The following is a 22,368-nucleotide window of genomic DNA, read 5'->3' on the forward strand; positions in this document are numbered from 1 at the left end:
AAACGGCGGACTATGTGTTCCCGGGAGCTGTTCTGTTATTTCTGATGAATTTTCCCAACCAGAATTCTTGAAAGTGTCTAGTTATTGGCATTCTGCTTTACCGGATATGGTATTCGAGAGGTGTTTGGGTGGTTATCATAAGAACAAGGAAAGGACTTGTGCAACAACAGTTTGAACTCTGGTTACTTGGAAAAACGTATGTTTAAAAGAAGGAGTCTTAAATTACAAGCATTTTTTTAATTCACACAAGTAACTTCTTTAAAGGCAAATAAGAGAAAAGAAACCTTAGTTGTTGTGCAAAATTCATAAAATTGTATAAGAAAAATAGACAATTCAAATAAAGACCAGTTTTAATAATACTATGTCGATATTTGAACCGAAAGTTGATTTTTCCCTTATTATAAAGGAAATAAGGATAATTAATTGCAATAACACTTTTAGGATATTTTTATATAATGTCGATATCTTAACATTAAATTCAATATTTTTACGATATTGAAAAGTTTGAAATATCTGTACATTTTCGATATATTTGTATGAATACCAAAAGGAACGATATTTTTTATATAATTTTAAGTGCGATATTTTTGTTAATTTATCATATCGAATATTTCGAACCTATATATGACTATGCCAAATAAGAAAAGCCGTTCCTGCCATTATTGCATCCATTAAATATCGTTGTTACAGTCCTTTTTAAGAATATCGATGATAAAAAAATTTGAAATATCTGTACATTTTCGATATATTTGTATGAATACCAAAAGGAACGATATTTTTTATATAATTTTAAGTGCGATATTTTTGTTAATTTATCATATCGAATATTTCGAACCTATATATGACTATGCCAAATAAGAAAAGCCGTTCCTGCCATTATTGCATCCATTAAATATCGTTGTTACAGTCCTTTTTAAGAATATCGATGATATTTTTACATATTCGATATTTTCGATATCATACTAAGAGCAATATTGTGGTTGAATAATTATTATTCAATTTGTTTGCTACTTATATACATAACGTACATACATCCCTACTGTAAATGACTGTCAAAAATTTTCTTAAATATTTAAATTTATTAAAAAATCAACAAGAAACCTAATGTAATTTTCTAAAAAATTTCTAAAATCTCAGTTATGAACGACCCAACTAATACTTCTTTAAACCAGCTGCATAAACCAATTTGTTGGCAACCCACAAAGTGCAATATAACCACACTACAATACAAATCTCGGACCCCTAGTTGACAGTTTAAAATTGAATTTGCACAGGGAGACCCGCCATCCACCTATCCAAAGTTGCACAGCAAAGTTCTCCTCAAAAATGGACACTTCATTTTTATTTTATTGCCACCTCGTCAGGGAGGAAAATGCTCATACCTTTTTCGTTGTCGCTGTGCAGAGTGCCCACCACGCTGCCAAAGAATCGCTTGTCCAGGATCTGCAGTAACTGCAGCGCCGTTGCATGCACCTCCACGCGGGGACAGCCGGTCATCAGGAGCGTCACCGTTATCACCGATGTGTAGTGGTCGCACGGGTACTCCCTGTAATTAAAGGTGAAAGGGATGTTAGCAAACGGGCCTTTAATAACAAAAACAAGGTAATATGAGTGGGCAAAGTCAAGAGCTAACAAAGTAACCTAATGAGTTTGTTGGCTTGCGGTCCTGCGGTCGTGTACTGGAAATTGTTGAACATGGCACACGCTCAACGTGCCAACAATCAACAGTTAATGCCCCAACTCCCAGGAAACCAGAAAACCCACTTCCCTATTAACCTGGGAGTCCACACTTGGCTTAAAAATCATAATACATTTTATGTAAATTAAAAAGTGAAGCTTGTTTTTAAGAGAGTTTAATAAAAAGAATGAAATTGGGGTAAAGTAAATCTATTTTTTAAATACAAATAAAGTAAGGAAACTTGTGCTAGACTATGAAATACTGTTAAATTTAAAAATTTTAATTTAGAAATTTTCAAAATATTAAAACCCGTTGAGAAACATCACAAAAATACATTACTCCTAATATACAAATTGTTATTTAAAGTTTATACATATTAATTCTGACTTTAAGATGGACCTTTCTATATTTCAAGGTCACTTTTAGTTGGAGTGCAGCCTTCACCCTATTGAAAGCCTGGCAGATCCATTAAAGTGTCGTTGCCCACTTCCTTCGCTTTGTTTGCATACATGCATCCACACAATTTTTTAGTCCCTTTCGGACGAGAGATATACATACATATATACACACACCTGTGTGTTACCTGGCATTTACGCTTGCATTGAATTGAATATTTTACGCAAATCGATTTTCACAAAGTAGAATGTGGTTTTCTCTTTCTCTTCAAAAAGAAATATAAAGAAGGTGCGCCTAAACTAATGCCTATTATGTGTGGGACATATTTCACAGGACCCATTCTTGGGCTGGGCTGGACGTGGGCGGCTTAAAGTTCAAGGCCGAAAATGGCCGGCTATTTAAATAAAGCGAATTGCCGGGGCGCAAATTGCCTTCGATAAGCCAAACAGGACCCAAAGCTGTTTAGATACAATCAATCAATTCTCGCCCCAGTTGCTTTTGCCATTTTCTTTCGATCCTTCTTCCGCTTCCTTAAGTCCGGTCGTCAGCAATTTTAAAGTTGCCATTCACTGCAAATTTCTCGCAAAGCACATTAAAATTAAACTTGTTTCCGTTTCGATGTGCCAACAACATGCAAGCTGTTTCATGAATCTGCCATCTGCCATATAAAATAAAAATTGTGAAAAAACTGAAAATAAAGTTCAGAATGCCACTCTATACATGTGCAGTGCTTGCGGCTCGCACATACTAGGAAATGTATAAAGGACTATGGGATATCCTGGAATTCAGGGGTATTCGTTGACTTTAAAAATATCCACGAGAGGGAAAATTCCCAAAAATATTATTGGAAGCATGAAAAAATGCACTCTGTCGAATTTTATAGGCACGTTTTTTTAATAGTTTCTGCTTTCACTTGTTTAAAAATTAAAAACCCTTTATGCAAAAATTCCGCCCAAGTCGTAGAGGTGGAAATATATCGATTTTCAGTGAATCGATTTTTTTTTTTAATTCTACAAGTAAATCGATTAAAACCGAAAACAGAAATAATTTCATTTATATATGGATTTACATTATAGATTTAAAAATATATGGTTCTTTACATTTTAATTTAGCTTTTCCACGAGTTTACATACGAATAGAACTTTATCGATTAAATCGATTTTGAATATTTGTATCGATGCATCGCAAAATGTAATATTTTAATCGATTACAGAATCGATTTTATTTTCAGCTCTTCTAAGTCGCATGCAAAACTAAAAAACCCATTTACATTGCTTACTTTGGCATTAAAAATTCGATATATCAAGGTTTACGATAGTATGGCATAGCATTATTTCCCCCGATATACATCCATAGCCGAAACATTTTTTTTTTTTCTAATGCCTTTTTAGCTTAAAAAAATATATGATAAATGTAGCCTCTACCCAACTACTCTAATTTAATATTTAAAATCCTTAATCCTTCATCCCTTCTATCTATTCCTATCACAAATGCCCTTTATCCTCTCCGTGAATACTGGGTATTAAAAAACAGGGAACCACGACCACACACTCGCAGTACCAAGACGCTGTCCAACCGACAAAAGATCTTACGCGTGGTTGTCTGGGAGATGGGATGCTTTTATTGTGGCTTTTGAGTCTTTTTAGGGATGAAAGCCACAAAATCACATTCTTTTCTCGGGATGAACCACAAACTAGTATGTGTGTGCGGTGACTGGTTACCACTGGTTGAACTCCGTGCGACATCGACAAATGTCGACAAATAGTAATTGGAAAGCTTAAACTGCGGTGAAGGCAGACGATTTAGTTTGCAGACCCTGGCAATTAGTTGCCATTATGAAGACAGTGCAAACGAATTAACAAAACATGTATTTGCCAACATATTGTCTACGCCAGCCTCAGACGGAGAATTTGAAACCCGCTGTAGAGGCAGCACAATTATGACAATTACGTGAAAATTCTAAGAAAATGTATAATAATAGCAGAGCAGGTAATTCACTTAAGAGACTATTATGGGATTTCCAGATAAATCTGCTTAAACGTTTTGATTGAAATGTAATCTTAATTAAATGGTAAAACATTTTACCAGAATTAATTCTGCCACCAAAAAGCAATCGCCACTTTTGTCTCCTTCAATTGCAGCTGCATTAAGTGCAGTGAGCCATGCAGGTTGCCAGCTCCTGAACAAATGTTTATCAAGGAAATATACACGAAATGTTACCGTTTGCCGCCATTATGAAAAGGAAAAACGAAAGAAAAAAAGAGGCAGGAAGCGGAAATAAAAAACGTGCTTGGCCTTAACAAATAGGATGTCATTTTTATGCTCACAAGTGCGTCCGTAAATTTAAAGCGTTCTTATTACACACACACACGTGAAATGCTACTTAAGAGCCCCCCCCCCCTGAAGGCCACCCCAATCCCTGACTGGATTACAGCCGCAGGTGGAGTGTGAGATAGCGTTGAAACAAATTAAAAGGGAACAAGGTAAGGCGATTACGCATTACAGCCACTCTGATGGCTTTCCCATCCCCTTGTATTTTCTTTTTTCCACTCACTTGGCACTGAAGATCGAGGCGAGGGCCAGGAAGCAGGCATCCGCCTCGCGAGGCGTTGACGTGTAGCACCGATCGATGACCCACTCAAGGAGCTGTCCCATATCCGGATTGGACTCAAGCAGCAGCACCACCGTGTCGCGGGCCAGTTGGTAAATCTGAGAAAGAGAAGGATGATTCGGCGTTAATAATGCAACGAACAATGAGTGGGACAAGTGTGCAAGGGCTTACTTTTTCATCCTTAGAGGTCAGCAGCAGATCCAGCCACTTGTAAATGATGCCATCATCTTGCAGATGAGGAGCGTAGAATATGTGACCGCAACAGAGGAGGGCGGACATGGCCTGTAAGGAGATTAAGGAAGAGTAAGATATTATTGTATTATTATCGTGGAGAGTTTAAGCTTTACATGTTTTTAAACCTAAATTAGTTCCCCTATTGTTGTTCTCTTCTTGTTCTTCCCACTTGCTCCCTCTTTTTACTTGCCTGCAGAGCACTGAATTGCAACTTCTCCTCCTCGAGGGTCTGTCCAATCTGTGAGGGTATGCTGAGCGGCTTGGAGAAGCTGCCGCACCATGTGGCAAACAAATTGAATAGATTACGCTTCAGGTCTCGGGACAGCAGCGTGGCACAGGATTCGACTAAGAGAAATGAACAGGCAATCAGTTTTAGCAGATGGATGGATGGAGAACTGAGAGCCAATGACAGCTCTTTCTCTTTTTGCGTGAGGACTTACGTGAGAAGTTCTTAATCATCTTGCGTATGAAATTGCAAAAGTGGGCCTTCACCTCGCGTATACTGAGGTTATCCTTGTCCGTTTCAGCCATTAGGTAGGCCATAGCGCCTTCGATATACTCCACAAAGGTGGGATGCAGTGACATTGTGTCGCGTTCCAGGACACAAGTGCTAAAGGAAGAGCTTCTCACTTTCAAGTACTAGGATTGGGACTAGGACTTACCTCACGCCAAAGGTCCCGTTTTCCGCTATCTTCTCCAGCACCCGCACCACCTGCAAACGCAGGGCATCACGCCTTCGCCGCCGCCTCATGTTCTCCTGCTTGCGATCCACCGCCTCCCGTATGTACACCACCAGCTCTTCCATGAGATCCCTGCAAGCAAGCAAACAATACACTCCTTCGGTCAGGGGGGACACATCAAGATGTCAGTTGTGACTTACTTGAGCGCATCGTGGTTTATCAGGCCCAGAGCATTAACGGCGGCATCTCGCACATCGACAACCTCGCAGCGGAGCAGCGGCACCACCAGCTTGTAGAGGGCATGCGGCGAGGCGCTGCCCATAGCCGACTTGTCGCTCCGATCGGCGTTCAGGGAGTCCGGCGATGAGCTGTAAAATAAATTTACGGCCGTGGATTTTAGTGTCAAACAGCGACGACGAGAGCAGTCCGGAGGGCAGTAATTTCTGTTTCGGTTCGTCGGGTGTCTGTCTGTCGCCTTGGCAAGGTCATTATTTAGCGTGGAGTCCATAAAGTTTACTGCTATTTAAGCTTCTCCCTTCAATGCGCCTAACGAAACGGCAAAAGGCCAGACAGTACGAGCATTTTTTTAAACATTCTGTGATTATCGAGGTACAGTTCTGCCCCGCTTTTGCAGTGGCAAAACACGACGATAAACATTATGAATTTTAAATTCGAAATCTTCTTTCAATTAAAACCCATTTTTGTTGTCCCTTTTTGAATTTACACAGCCGCAACAAGCGGGGGGAAATAATAATAATAAATGTCAGCGCGCACAGGCAAACAGCAATTTTTCTTTAATACATTTTTGCTGCTGTTGGGAAATCAAGTTTTTTTTTCTGTTGTGGGTTTTTACTTTATTGGGTGCGGGTGTCGAGGGTTGTTGAGGTTTTTTCGGGGAGTGGACATGCGCTACATGAAAAATAAACAAGCTTGTCTTCAAATTATTTTCCAGCATGGCAAGGGGGGCGTGGCCGATGCACAGAAGCCTGGGGAATGCGAATCAAATTGTTTGCCAAATTATACGGCACTGGCTCAATGCAAATCAATGGGAAAATACTAGGAAAAATATTTGAAATCAACAAAGTCAAAGATAAATTCAAAATCAAAACGTAAAAAGAAATGAAAATGTATGTTATTTTTTTTTTAATATTTTGTAGAAAGACAAAGAAAGAATTCTGTTTATAGACTGTTTGATTGATTGGATTTGATGGCAAGTAAATATATATTTTAATTTATATTTAAATGAAAAAAAAAATAAATAAAAAAAACAAAATAGAATTAGTTAACGTTCAGCTTGAAAATAAATTGAAATAAATCTCTTTTATTTATTGAATTTTAAGCCAAATTTTTAAGCAAAGTTTCTACTTTAAGCACAGAATTTATTTAAAAGTCTCTAAAGAAACTAACTAAATAAATAAAGTACACATTTTAATACAAATATAAGCTCAGAAGCAGCAGAAGAGTATTGAAATGAAAAGCGGTACTGTGCCAAATCAAGAATGCAAATTGGTAGGCAAGGCTCTAAGCTTTAGGAAATAATTCACAACAATTTTTAAATACATGCCAAAGCTACACACAAGCACACACAACAACAAGAGAGAGGCTACAGGAAAAATACTTTCCAGAAAACTATATGTTCTATACAGGATTAAGGAAAATTCAAATAACAAGGAGTAAGGTTTATCGAATTACTCAAGAATGCCACAGAAATAGCTTTTGATTTGTAATTAAAATAAATGCTGGCTAACAGCAGGTAATACAAAATTGCACTGCAGTACTTTTAGACACCTTTGCCATTGATTTTAAATCCAGAGCTATTTCTTTAGCGGAATTTGCATAGTTTAGGTTTGTTTTAGGTTTTGTTTAGGAATAGTTTTACTGTTTTTGTTTGTTATAATTTTGTGTTGTTATTTTGTTTGTTTTAAATTTGTTTTTTTTTTATTTTGCTTTACCCAAGTCGCTTTTGGCGTGCCTCTTTGCGTCCGTAGGAGAGTGGCAGCGTGAACCGCGTGACGATTCCCTCGGGCCCAAACACATTGGATGGTATATTGTCCAAGGAATCGGACAGCGAACGCGAGTCCGCCTGATCTTGCAAACTATAAATTACAATCCATATAGAGAGAGATATTTTTTGTAAACATTGAGCAATGTGACTGACTGACTGGCTGACTGGTGGATGAATTGCGAGTATAATTTGATTTCAATTTTCGTGATCAATATTTTATGTACGTAAATGCCCAGCGAGATTCCATCTTGGCAAATAGTTGCCCATATATAGCCCCATGGGATGTTCGATGGGTGTGGACACGGACATGGACATGGACTGTAACCTTCACGAGTATGTGGGTGGTGTTTGTGCGGACGTTCTTTTTTTTAATGTGAAATCCCCACTTTTATTGACATTTCCGTCGGCCAACATTATTTGCACACACTGATGTGATGAAAATGCTTTTGGGTGGGTGGGTTTTTGCATGTGTGCGCTGTGAGTTTCGGTATTTCGCATTAAAATTCAGTTAAATCTAGTTAAAATTCAAAAGCAGAGACCGCTAAAATGAATTTACAGTGATTTACTAGGAGCTGTGTGAGCTAAGTACATAAAAGTGCATTCAAGCTTCAATTTTTATATAAAATTTTTTATACAAATAAATTAAAAAACCAAAAACACAACAATTTTAAACAATTATTTCAAAAATTAAACTATATAACTTAAAACCTGTATATTTCTTTATTTAAATTATAATTATTTAGAATTCTAATAAGAATTTTAAAATCATTTAAAAATTTGGTCCAAAAGTATGCAATAATATTTTTTAATTTAAAATATACAAAAACATCACAAGCATTTAACATTCATTAAAAAATGTGTCCAAAAGTAGCAATTTAAATATTGTATACATCCCTTTGCAGGATTTACATATTTCCAGCATACTTTTGGACAGCATTTTCAATGATTTCAAATCCCCAGTCCTTCCTGTGGCATACCAGATTATTTATAAATTTCTTAAATGTTTTCAATTGCAGTGTAACCTATACAACATAGCTGGCTTTCAGCTTTTCTTTATTGGCAAAACATAATTAAAATACCGACAGAAACCAATTAAATAAATTGACTGACACCTAATTAAATAAATTGTGTTAAAAGCTTAAAAGCATAATTGTTAATTTATGCGTTAAGTTGGGAATAATTCTTTAAACTTTGTTACAAAGCTTTTTATTAAACAGATTACAACAGAAAAGTTCATTCAACCCTTTTTGCATTAACAAATAAAAAGACGTGAAATACAGAAAACAAAATAGATTTACTCAACCATTCCAAATGAAATTATAAAGGAGTTTGAAATTAATAATTAAAAAAAGTTTAAATTAAAAATGTCTAAACATGAAAAAGTTCTCAATGCTTTTGTTAAATGATTGTTTCCGACAGCTTTCAATTAAAGTTATCAATATTTTAAACTTTACCAATAAATAAACAAATCGATAAACGCTTCCATATGCGTGTAAATATTTACGATTCAATATTGCACTGTTTTTGCTACTGACATTATTTTCAGTATGGAAATCAGTTGACAATCGACTGCTTTTGCATGTAAAACAATCTAGCTAAACACACAGCCAACGCGGCGTATGAGTAACGCAAATGAGGCAATCACAGATAATGACATATATTATGGCCAATATTCAGTCACCATTAATATGCAAATGCGAAATATAAGCGAGACAAAGTTAAATTAAGTCACAGTTTCGAATATTTGTCAAAATATAAGACCAGTTTAATGGGCACGTGCAGGGATCTGCAATTATGCGTTGACAAGTAAACCAAATCTCACCAAATGCAGTAAATTGTGTGGCCAGAGGACAAATAATAGTGGGTACTAAATACAAAAAAAAACACACACGGGTGACACAGAAATCAACATGAATAAAGAATTTAAGGATATTTCATTTAAAAACGATGCTTAAGAGTAAGCAATACATTCAGTAGAAATTGTTTAGAAATGTATATTAGGCATTTAAGATGCACAAATAATTTAAAGTATGAGAAAAAAAAGGTTTTACATAAAAAACTCAGTAAACTCGATTTAACAATAAATATAAATTCAAAAATATTACTTAAAGAATTCAATGAAATAAACTTAAAAATAAATTCTTGAGTAAGCATAAAAATATTTGTATTCCTTTAGCACAAAGTTACACTTATCTAGCATACATTTTGTAGACCATTTCAATTTCAATGAATTTGGAATCCACAGTTATTTCTGTGGCATGTTGATTTACCATTTAAGACCCACAACACAAAATAACAACAAAAACAACAACAACAACAAAGCTCCGGTCGTTCTAGAGATTAAAAACACACACATAGACAACATACGAGAATTCGTGCCAAATGTAATTGAATGGGAAATGTTAGTCAAACAATTATAATGAAGTGTGTTGTTTGGTTTGATTTAAGGGTGAAAGGCTGATGGAAGTACAAAGTACTTGCACAGAGAAAAAAATAATATAAATATTGTAGAAAAATGGGGAACATTTTTTTAGATTGAAATGATATTACAATTTTATGAGATTTTAATTTAAAATAATAATTTAATAATTTAAAAAGTGATTTAGTTTGATAAATCATTGAGATAGAAAATAATTTAGTTAGAATTATAATTTTTGATCCTGAAGAATATATAAAAAAGTCTCGAAATACTAATACATTTTGAGTTTTTTTTTCTCTGTGTGAAACTGATGATTTTCAATGCTTTTCCTCACTCACTCACCTCAAACTCAAATCTGGAGAGGCACAACGTACAGCCACGCTGGGGATTTGTGGCACCAGACGCATGGCACATGCCACCTGATTCCTCCAGAGACGCAGATACGAATCCTTTTGGCTTTCGGTGGGCACTTTCTTGGTGGGCGCCGAGCTGCGTAGCAATGAAGCTCGATTATCACTCACGGGGCTTTATTTAAAAAGGAAATAATTAATATTTTTATTAGAAAATAGAACTTAAAATAACTTACGTGGGATCAATGACACTGAAGAGCGCATTTAGGCGAGTGAAACATATAGGCCAGGCCTGGGCCACTGCAGATGGACACTGTTGCAGGATGCGCTGACGTTCTAGCAAGCCAAAGAGACAGGTGGCCCAGGGATCAAATGGAGGCTGGGGAGAGCTGGCCGCTGCTGCTGCGGCAGCTGCCGTGGAGCTGGACTGCGAGAGATTCAGCGTTGATGTCGAGGACTTTGAGTTGTCTGCTGGGAAATGAAGAAGGGTTAATTCTGTACAAGATTAGAAAGAGACCTTCCCATACCATCGGTCAATCCCGCTAGCCAAACGCCACTGGTTCTCTCGGCTATCCACTGCAAGTCAATGCAATTGGCATTGAGGATGGCCGTCTTCTCCGTTTGCGGCAAAAGTGGCAGCAGGCACTTCTCCACAATAGCCGGCACACAACGATCCATGACGTCGATAAGAGGGGGTTCCGCTTCAGGAATGCCCAGAGCTCGCATCAGGTTCTTAACCTCCTTGAGAATCATGGCGGCCAGCTTGCGAAGATAAGGTCGATAGTTGCAGAGCAAAACCAAGGCGAAACCCTCAACGAAATGCAGAGTGGTGGCCAGCGGTATCTCGTTCTTCTTGGCCACATCGCTGCTGGCCATATTGAGCACCGTGTGCTGGGTGATGCTCGACATGCCGCTGGAGGAAGTGGTAATGCTCGAAGCGGCACTGCTGGCAGTATTCAGATGATGCTGCTGCTTAGACAACTGCTGGCTACTGGCGGTATCCTTGGCTGGAGCAGCTGTTCCCACTGTTCCCTGGACAAGAGTGCTCTGAACCACTGTTCCCGTGGCCACCACTTTGGGTTGTGCCGTATTCGTCACATTGGTGGCCATGCTGGGCCCGGCACTAGTGGTGGCGGTGGTGCTATTGCCATTCACATTAATGGCACATCGCCAGATGTTCAGGAAGTTGAACAGTATCCGCGTACAGTTCTCCAGCAGCTGCGGATAGGTGTCGGTGACGTCGCGCACCAGAAACTGAGTGTAACCGTGCACGACATCCTGACGCCAATCCGGAAAGTCTATGACCAGCGTCGTCAGCGACTGATGGGTCAAGATGCGCAGCTCCTCATCCATGTGGACAGTGAGTCGTGAAAGCAGGTCCACCAGCTCATGGGCGGTCATTGTGTCTGGAATAAGCCGCGGCACAGCAGCCACACACGTTCGGAAGAGATCAATGCGAGGCTTCCTTTCACCCGACAACATCTCGTCCGGCTCCTTGTTCTGGTTCTGCGTATTCGTCATCATCAACGGGCGACCGTAGTGCACATCCAAGGCCCTCAGTATATCCACAAAGACCCGCCGTACGTGAGGGAAGTATGTGGACATGCCTATGCTACGGGCGGTGTCATCCGTCAGCATCTTATTAATGTAAGTCTTCTTGACGCGCAACGTGTTCCCGGAGGGTAGAGCCGGCACTGTCCTGGGCATCGGCGGCTCACCCGCCTTCTGCTGCAGTGAGTCGGCAACGACCAGGAAAGCGCGCAGGCCGATGCTCATCCGCTCCGGGTTGAGAATCAGCTTGATGGAGCGTCCCACGCACAGCAGATCGTAGACAATCTCACGCATGGCAAAGTCCAGGCGCTCTTGGGCTATAAACTGGATGATCTTTACGAAGATATTCAGCGGCGTGTCGCGCGGCACAACTCCCTTGGATCCCCTTTAATGAAAAATATGAGTTAAAAAAGAATTTTTGTAGGTTTTAGAGTGAAAACTTACTTGGGAAACAGCGAGTTCACAATGCTCTGGAGGCGGGAGTGCGTGGCCGAGTTGGACTCGCACTTGATGCGAATCATGTAGACCCAGAGCAGGCGGTACAGCGACTCCAAAGCCACGCGACTCATCTTGGCATCGCGATTCTTCAGATTGCTCAGACACATGGCCAGGAAGTAGTGCCAATTGGTGAGGAAGAAGGTCTTCTGGGAGACACATAACAGGCAGGTGACCAGCGGGAAGAGGGCCAAGCGATGTTTGGACTTGGTAGAGGCATCCAAAGTCTGTACATACAGCAGCTCCACAAAGTTCTTTACGCAGGGGACATTCACCTCATTTTTGACAGCCTGAAAAAAAAATATATATTATATAAAAAGGCTCTAGGATAAGTCTCTACTCCATACTAACCGCTGCCACAGGCACTAGAATCTCCACAAAGAGTCCGGCAAGAGCATGCTTTATGTCCTTGTCCTTCACCTCCATAAAGTACTGACCGCACTCATGCATAAACTGAAACGAGGCCTCGAACTCCTCAATGGGCACCATCTTGACGCGAAAGAACTTCATGCCCATCAGCAGGCTGATGATACTCTGGGTGGTCGTGGGCGACACCTCCTTGCCGCGCAGCTCCTTCAGCTCGCTCATGAAGCGCTTGCGCACGGATGCAAACCGACTCTGGGCCAGCACACCAATGACTTCCGCATACAGATCGGCTATCATGTGGATGTTAATGGCATTCGGATTGTTCTGCAGACCATCCTTGTACTTGAAGTGCTTGAAGGCCAGATTCTCGATGCTGCGCACCAGATCCTCATGGCCCGGATGGAAGGGCAGCTGCTTGAGTATCTCAATTAGCGCTAAACAGAAAATAAACTCCACAGCCGCTTCGCGTCGCTGCAACTGAAAATCCAAGTCCACGGAAGGTTTGTTGCTGTTGGACGCCTGCGAATTGCTGCTGCTGCTGCCGCCGGGAGCAGCTGGTTTCTTGAGATCGTTCTTTATCTCCATATCGGACAGCTGGCGGCGATGCCAGGCGAGCAGCGTGTGCAGCAGCGAGGGCAGGCAGTGCTCCGCCACGGAGCCCAGGGCAGAGAGCAACTGATCGAACTGCTGATCTTCGCCACGCTGCAGCAACTTCGACAGATTCTTGTCCGCACTCTCGAGCATCACCAGCTCGATCTTCTTCTCCGCCTGAACGGTAAAGTCGCTGAACAGATTCCTCATCACAATCTCACCCGGCCGTGGAGCCGAGGAGATCTCCACACTGGCCACGCTGGCCGCCAAGGCAGCATGCATCTCGGCTTGCGTGTAGCTGGGCAGGACGTTGATAATGGAGCTCCTGGAATGGGCACCCCAGGGTAGCAACGATTGCCGCTGAGGTATCACCAGTGCCGGCGGCGAGGCGTAACTCTGGCGACTGGCCGGCAAACTCTGGTAAGTTATCGCCAACGACTGCTGCTCCACTACTCCACTGCTCACTGCCAACTGTTGCTGTTGCTGCTGCTGTTGGTGCTGCTGTTGTTGTTGGAATTGCAGTTGCTGTGACTCATACTCGATGCCATATGGATAGTCATCGCCGGGTAACTGATAGTTAATCGGCGACGTTGTCCCACTAGCGGCATTGCTACTCGGACCATTCCGGTGACTGGTCTTCGGCGTGGATGTATACTCTGCCGAGTTTATTGAGTGACGTTGGTTGGGCGATCCGCCACTCGGATTGCCGTCCAGCTGTTGTGTCGCCTCAACGTTATCGACGCTATCGCCACCACCTGTGCCCGTCTGATAAGCATCTTCCTGGAACGCATTGCGTTGGGGGCTCTTGGTGGGTGTCACAGTGCCCACACCCACCACTCCGGCACCACCTGCTCCTACCGTCGCCGCCGCCGCCGCTGCTGCGGTGGAGGTGTTGGGACTGGCACTGGAGGGCGAGCCAGCCGGTTCGGTGCTCAGGTGCTGCTCATTTAGGTTTTGATTTGTGCCTGGTCGAAAAAAACGTAAATAAACAGGGGACATTATCAGTATCGGTTTACGATTATACGGATTACACTTATCAGTTATTTATATGTCGGTATGGAATTACATGTTCAGATAGCCAAAGTCAAAGTCCCGCAAAATGATTCATTCTACCTACGCATAAATTTTGCAAAAGGGTGAAAAAGGGGGATTACAGTAAGAATCGAATATATGATAAAGCGATCAGTTTTTGCAATTTTAATTTGGGAAGAATTATATTAAATATATTATTATTTATAATTATTTTACTTATTCCTATCATAATTAAAAGTTATTTTTCTTTGTTTGTTTTCTCTTTTATTTGTTTTTAATAAAATTCAAAAGACAATGTTGCTAGAAACATGTTTAGAAATATTTAATGAAGCTGGCAACACCGAAATGTTGCATTGGTTAGTTTTTTTTTAATGATTATTATTAATACATATTTTTTAAATACTTTTTCATCGTAGATAAAGAATTTAAAGCTGTTAGAATTCCTGTTTTTGATTTATCTTTTTTTTCTACTTTTATTAAAACAAAAACTAAATCCAGCATGTTGCAACGCACAAGAAAATGTTGCTAGAAACATGTTGAGCAACACTTAATGGCGATGGTAAAATTAATAAGTTTTCTTTTTTAAAATGTTTGGTCCTGGCTACTGGAAAATAACACATCTAATATATTTTGTAATTATTTTTTTATTTTCTATTTATGCTTTTCTTTAGTGCATATTCTTAAACTAAAAGAATATCGCATTATTTTAAATACTGACAAATTATTTAGACATAAATGAGCGAAATTATATTTGAAAGAGATATGATGCTATATATTTTAATAGATATATATGTTTTAGCTATATTTTTATCTGCCAAATTTTGCATATAAGCGATATATACTGCATGAATTTTTGATTTGTGGTCTGTTGATGTTTTTTCATTTGTTTACCCAACCTTGGTTCTAGGACACGCCTATAAAGCGAAATCTGTAAATAGAAATTATCATCAGCAGCCATCAGCAATTTAATCATCATCAAGTGTGGGGGTGTGGCAGGAGAACACGCCCCAAAAAAAAAAAAAAACTCAAAACGAACTCCCTTTATATGGTTCCCATTCTGGACTTTTTCCGACTGCGTGTATCGTGCCGAGTTATCATTCGATAATAACTCGCTTTTATATCTTAATTGCCAAGGAATATAACTGTAAAATCATTAACGCCACATGGCCTGATGGATGGCATTCCGTCAAACCATCTGTCAAACAAGCACCCACAAAGACACACACCACACTCTACTTCCAAATATGCATAGATAGAAAATAATAAATAATTTCAATTGATGATTCTGTTTTTCTTATGGCAACGCTCAAAATCTTTTTATCGGCGATAAGAATATAAGGGAGAAGTTCCAGTTAAATCATTTTCTGGAATATCAGGCCGAAATTATATTTCTACGAATTAATATTTCGTGTATAAATACATTAATATTTACCCTGTTATCAAAAACCTTATTTTCAAAGCTTATGAAATAATTTTATATAATATTATTATTACGGCCTAACCATGTTTTATTCATGAAACATCCAGATAAGAAATATTACAAATTTCAGAGTTAGCGTTTCAGGATTTTGTGGAAATATTCAACCTTCAAGAAACCAGTGGTTTTCCATTATTTATTCCGTTTAGGTTAAACATAACCATTGCATGTCGTTCAATCAAAGGTTGCCCCAGACTCAACGTGCTTAATATATTATTTACTACAATTATAGTGACTTATTCCTGGACACCGACAAACCAGAACCGGAATTCCTTTAAAATCGAATTCAATCAATATGGGGCAGAGACAGGACATGATAGTGAGTGTCCTTTACGGCCGACGCCGAGTCAAGTACAATTGTATATATGGATATCTGGTGGTGCCCGGTAGTGAATAATGGATGTTGGTGCCAAACGTAATCCAAACGATGTGGCATGTGTCATGCATCTATCCGTCCATGGCTTGGAAGGCGAAGGTCTCGTCTCCTTTGTCCTCAACAAAAGTTCAGGGTAAAGGTTGTTCCGCCGTTGTGAATAATTGATAAAGTTAAAGTACAAGGCAATTTTTCGTAGGCTCATGGGGAGAGCAAAGGGGGATCACCCCACTGCAAAGGCCGTGAAATCTCTTCCTAAGGCTAGTTTTCAACAGATAGCAAAGTCCAGGCAAAAATACATGTGTTGTGTGCAATCAGAGGAGGAATAAATAAGGCTGGAAAATGTTTGACATTTCACTAAACACATGTGTGCGAAAGGAAATCGAAAATATCTGAGAAGAGAATCAACACGAACACAATCTCGAAATAAAATGCGAAAAAACACATGTACACTCATATATATACGTTAGTATTATTAATACCGTATTAACACGCTCGCCCAAATCGTCTGCCAACCGAAAATGTTCGCCTTATGAAAGCTCTTTGGATGTGTCATATACGCGAACTCACGATATTATTATTCCCCCGCCACTTATAAGACGTGCGACGAACCCGAACAAATGTTTCTCCGATTTATCCATAGCACTGGGCCAAGTCAAATCCAAAATAAAGCGAGAAAAACATCAGTTTGACCGAAAACTGCATCACTGGCAGAAAAATAAAACGATAAAACGGATTTAGGGGGTCTCGACAAGTGGAATATCCATTAATCATTAAGAAAATTGGATGAGTAAGATAAGAGGTTCCATTAAATTAAATGTAAGGTGAACATTATCGAATCGATTGTTAGTTAAATTCTATCACCATAAATCATTATTTTGTTCAATAACCAAAGGATTGTTTTTATTTTATTTTAGATATTTATTTATTTCCATACACATTATAGGATAATATTCAGTACCTTATTCTTGTTCTAGTTTACTAGATTTTATAAATTATTATAATAATATCTTGAGCTTTATTCACACAAATCTAATATACCCTTAGCACTTCCTCTCTATCGAGTATGGGAAAATATACAACGAATAGATGTATTTGTTTTCCTATTTCTTTTATTCTTTCAACAAATCGGAATTCTGTGGAAAACATTTTATCTTTGGAAAATATTTTTAGGTGCCTTTTTTTATGTCGTTGTTGAAAAATTCGAGTGTGCCATAGATTTTCACATCTTAGCGTTTCCCCCACTTTGAAGAATGTTTTTTTGTGTGTTCTTGTTATTTATGGGAAATATAGACAAAGTTTAAGGGTCCAATAAAGTGAAAGTGGTGATATTTATTAAACAAGGGAACAAATGGGCTATTAATGTATGGATTAAGCAAGGTGAATATAGTCCATTCATACGAAATTAACAAAGGGAATTATATTTGATAAGAGTTTATTTATTAAGGAGAATACAAAGGAGTTAAGGCTTATAAATAAAATCAACGAATTTTGGTATGGAGAACAAGTAACCGATTAGTATTGCAAGATATTTAACAATAATATACATTTATTTAAATATAACAACTTCACTATAAAATAACCGAAGCCCAAAGCTTAAAGATTCCTTCGTTATCATCTAAAGAGAGTGTGAACGAGGTAGATTGAAAAATTTAACTTTTGTTATGAATAACTCGTAGGTTTTTCATCCAAATTTTACTCAAAAGTTTACTCAGAAAATGTACTTTTTCGACATCTATTTACTTTCTATAAAAATTCAAAAATAAAGCTTCTTTGTAAAGCGTATTTTAAAATCCTTTAAACTCTAAAGTTCCATGAATACTTTGTTTATCAAATAAATAAAAGAACATTCGAGAATATCCCCCGTTTGCACCAATAAAAAATTACAAGCATAAATCAGTCTGTTATTGATTAAGAAATTATTATCTTATCTAAGCAACCATTAATCCATCAAAGATCGGCCTTGAACTCGTTTGGCGTTTTCATTTCGATTATCTTCACAGCGCAAGTGACAGCGAAACAATTATATTTATAAAAATTTCCAAGTCAAACCGATAAGATATCTTTCTGTGGCGAAACCATGTTGCAAGCTTCTCTCCGCCGATTCCCTGTACACAAACTTGAACTTCAGCAAACAGGCAGCCAGGCAAAACCTTCAAATTGTTTATCACAATTTATTTTTGTTATCGTCTTTAAACCAAACATTTCCTGGATACATCGGTTTTGTCACCACCACTTGATTTTCTTTATCGCTTGCTGAGTATGTAAACATATACATGAAGGTGATCGTACTACACAAACCTTTTAGTTTTTTTGGTGTCCATTGAAAATTCCATAACATGAAAGTGGAGCATAAATTTGTAAGGGAATCACAGCTGGGAAAGTGATATTCGGGCAGATTTACAATTGTTGTTCTGCCCAGCAGCAGCTAAAAAACACACACAGAACAGCCACAACAACCACTGATTGCGACAGAGTGTTTACCACTAATTAACACGGAACTGTTTTGCTCGGTAAACTGTTTGCAATTAAAGGCACGTGATTCGTGAAAAAAGGCACAAAAATTACATTTATTAATTGTAATTGCAATTGTTTATTCACTCTCAGTAAGAGATTGTATTAGATTGGATTAAAGTGAGGGGGTAATGCTGCTGCTGATAATGCGACCTAAATTGTGTCACTGGGTCACTCTTAAGTATGCTTTTATTTTAAATTCAATTTCGACGATAAGACCGAAAGAATATTTATTTGTTTATTGGTAGAAACAACATATTTTTTATAATTTCTTCAGCCGCTTTTTATTATGGTAATGAGCCTGAAGTAATGAGCTCAGCGTTTTGGAAACGCTTGTATACTTTTTATTTGTTTATTTATGGGTTTTTTGTCTGATTGTGTTGTTGTCTGGGTTGGTTGGTAATTTCAATACAATTATTTGATAGAACTGATAGAGACGATTTCGATATGGCCTCACACATATGTATATTATATTATATATAGCTTGTATATATAGACGTTGTTGTCGCGCACGTTAAATCCAAAATAAAAATTTCGAGCGTACCGAAAAAAAGTGCAAAATGCGAGGCAAACGCGACGACGACGAATTTCGACTGCGGCGAAAACGAGCCGAAAAAAACCGACAGGCCAGAGAGCAAAAAAACGACGTCAATGGCAGCAGAATAAAAAAACAAAAACAAAAAATGAAAAGGAAAAAGTGAGCAACTCGCGCACGCTCGCAAATTGGAAGCTCGAAATCAAAACAAACGATTATTGTCTATTTAAAATTATGATTAACAATGGCCAGAGAGTAAGAGACAGCCAGAGAGAGTATCACACACCAAGAGAGCGAAACAGCTGTTACCTGGCTGCGGCGAAATGGGAAATCAGCTGAGACATCACCCATACGCCGCGTTGTACGAGGCAAAACGAAACGATAGATGATTAGGCTGTTTGTTTGTTTATTTATCTGTGCTCTTTGCCGGATTCTAACTGATTAGCACACTGTTAGAGTGGTTCACATTCATATCTGTCGCATTAGCTTCAATTTACGGTCGGCGGCCTGACTACCTTAACGAACTAAATATGGGAAGCGCCCCGCTAAGTGGAAAACTTTCCGCCCTCGCTGTGAAAATCCCGCAGAGCCGCCACCAGCCAAGGCTAGAGTTAAGCTCGCGGTGAGTCCGAGCACTTCAAAGCGGTCGACGGCGTCCTTAACCCGAATGCCGTGTACTTAGAACACCGAGGAAAACCAATTCAAGGCAAGTGCCTGCTATTTTGTAAGAGGGATTAGGTTTAAGGGACTCAAAGAGCACACAGGAGTAATTGCGTGAACAGTTGGTTACTAGCATACTAGTAAAGGTATTGAGGATATATTTGGCATGATTTTAGGAGAAAGGAGATATTTAATTACAATTTCAGTAGTTAGATAAAAGGACACCGAGGTCCTGTTCTTTAAAAAGAAGAGGATTTTGAAGTTGTTTATTCCTGATGAAAATGATAAAAGGAGTTGTAAGAAACTAAGAAACCTAACACATCTAGCTTATTCTATACCAGTTTTTCGAAGTTTTTTCTTCAGTTTAGCTAATATTTGAAAAAATGCATTAATTGTCTACAGAAGGAATATGTTATACAAGTTGTAGCTCCTGGTAAATTAGGAAAAATTGTATTGAATTTTTTATATAATGACCAAAAACCAAAGAAAACTAACAAATTTAGCAAGTTATATCCCACTTTTTCTTTATTTTCAACGTTTCACAGTATAGTTTTACCCTCCAAACCAGACCTTTGAGCATTTTCCATTATAGAAATTACCAACTGAATTGGCAAATGTCTAGGCAAACTTTGTGCCAATTGGTTTCACCAATACAATAAAAAAACCAAACCATAAACAAATAAACTAAACAAAAAAACAAAGCACCGGGCCATTTTGTAACAACAAACAGCTGAATTGATTATGAACGCGTCCAGATTGTTTGCTATTTTACTGTATGTGCGAATGCATGTACAAGAAATTAGCACTTGGGAATCGAGCACTTTCCAACGCAACACAATATTGGTTTGTGGAATTAGTTAACTGCTTTTATTGCAAATTACATCACGCCCACAAACCCCGTCGCCCCCGACTTGGCTTCATAACTCGACGGCGGCGAAAGGAATGAATGATGGACGGACACGCGATTCAAGGAGAGCCACACGCGACCGGAACGCACTTTACACCCCCGATAAACCACTTGGGAGAACGCACTTGATTTTTAGTGAGGATTTCGGTAGTTTTTCCTTCTGATTTTCCTATTTTTGCGAATTTATTCCCCCCGGCAAACTTGGCGGCGCTCGACAAACAAATGAGAATGGGACTCGGAACAAGAATGAGAATGAGAATGGGCTGATGTACGAGCGTTTGGAGCTCGAAACTTATGCAATTTCGCACAGGTGATGGTAACGACGACTCGACATTTGACTTTGCCTCTGGCTGTCGGAATTTTCTTTTTCTAATTTTGCCACACTGCGCTACAAAATCCGTTGGATAACTGCCAGGTGCCCGTCCCAAATAGCAAAAACAACCCATTGACGCCACCACGTTTCGCTGTTTCGCTTTGTTTTGTTTTGTTTGCGTTTAGTTTTTCCTGTGCCATTTCTGAATGTCATTATCAAGGTTTATTTGGCACTCTTTTTTCCCGCCTTTTTTTTTTATTATTATTATCGTTGTCTTGTGAATGAAATTCAGACGTCAAAATGAGTGGGTGGGCCACGCCAACCCGCGCCGTGGCACGCGCCCATCGGTTTGCGTCCGGGCTTAACATAGCGGTAAATCAATTCGAAGCGCATCATGAAAAATTTCTGTGCGCCAAACGTAAAAAAGAAGAGTATATAATGGAAAAAAGTCAAGTCAATAAATTAAACAAGACAAAGAGGAGCGATGGGAACTGCATTATGTCTACTGTGGTACGAGGGTCAGGTTTTTACTGGATAAAATATTTGTTCACTTTTTTTGGTTCGGTTTTTGTGACTGGCCTTACTTTTTGTTGTTTTTTTTTTATTTAAAAGTTTAATTAGAAGGTTTTAGGTTTTGGTGAGGTAAGTGTCAAGAAACAAGATTTCTAAGGCATATTATTTAAGCTTAACTTTTATGTTTGATGGATATTATTTTATTTCACTCTAATACTTAAAAGTTTTGTTTAACAAAATATGTTTTGTTTAAAAAAATATGTTTTGTTTTAGAAAAACAAAAACACAATGCTGAATATTAAATAGAAAGGTTTCATAAAACTGATGGAAAATAATATAGAACATTAATGACATTTTGTTTACTAAGAAAAAACATATTGAGACAACGTTTATTTAAAAGTCCACAGTCTATTCTTTAGATTTTAAAATAGGAGTGCAACTGAAGAACTACCCTGGAAATGTCCTGAAACCTTTAAAGTTCTTGTCAAATTGAAAATATTTTTTATCCAGTTAGGAAAATATTTATTAAGTTATATAAAGAAATACAAAATATAAAAATTAAAAAAAAAACGGACTTTTAATTATTTAAAGTTATTTGTTTCACGATAAAACAAGAACATTTTCAAAATGCATAAATTTATAATATAAAACATAAAAAAGGGAATCTA

The 22,368-nt window shown here is 38.5% G+C and overlaps 1 protein-coding gene across 14 annotated transcripts in view; it reads right to left on the reverse strand.

Moving 5' to 3' along the window:
- The window catches only part of fry (Protein furry), a 60,104-nt gene that overhangs the window by 36,571 nt on the left and 1,165 nt on the right, over positions 1-22,368 (reverse strand). For 4 of the 14 annotated variants that reach the window (XM_017172619.3, XM_017172618.3, XM_017172615.3 and 1 more), the window contains exons 2-14: positions 12,771-14,341; positions 12,369-12,709; positions 10,901-12,309; positions 10,610-10,844; positions 10,366-10,548; positions 7,552-7,695; positions 5,800-5,967; positions 5,582-5,731; positions 5,360-5,529; positions 5,110-5,264; positions 4,857-4,967; positions 4,629-4,783; positions 1,383-1,546 (exon numbers count right to left, since the gene is read on the reverse strand). In XM_017172619.3, coding sequence (XP_017028108.1) covers positions 1,383-1,546; positions 4,629-4,783; positions 4,857-4,967; positions 5,110-5,264; positions 5,360-5,529; positions 5,582-5,731; positions 5,800-5,967; positions 7,552-7,695; positions 10,366-10,548; positions 10,610-10,844; positions 10,901-12,309; positions 12,369-12,709; positions 12,771-14,341 — 4,956 coding nt within the window. Of the gene's footprint in view, positions 1-1,382; positions 1,547-4,628; positions 4,784-4,856; positions 4,968-5,109; positions 5,265-5,359; positions 5,530-5,581; positions 5,732-5,799; positions 5,968-7,551; positions 7,696-10,365; positions 10,549-10,609; positions 10,845-10,900; positions 12,310-12,368; positions 12,710-12,770; positions 14,342-18,559; positions 19,331-22,368 lie in introns of those variants that run through there. The other 10 variants (XM_017172620.3, XM_070285303.1, XM_017172614.3 and 7 more) reach the window with 6 other exon arrangements.

The sequence above is a fragment of the Drosophila kikkawai genome, chromosome 3L (assembly GCF_030179895.1).
Source record: "Drosophila kikkawai strain 14028-0561.14 chromosome 3L, DkikHiC1v2, whole genome shotgun sequence".
In the NCBI taxonomy this organism is placed as follows: Eukaryota; Metazoa; Arthropoda; class Insecta; order Diptera; family Drosophilidae; genus Drosophila; species Drosophila kikkawai.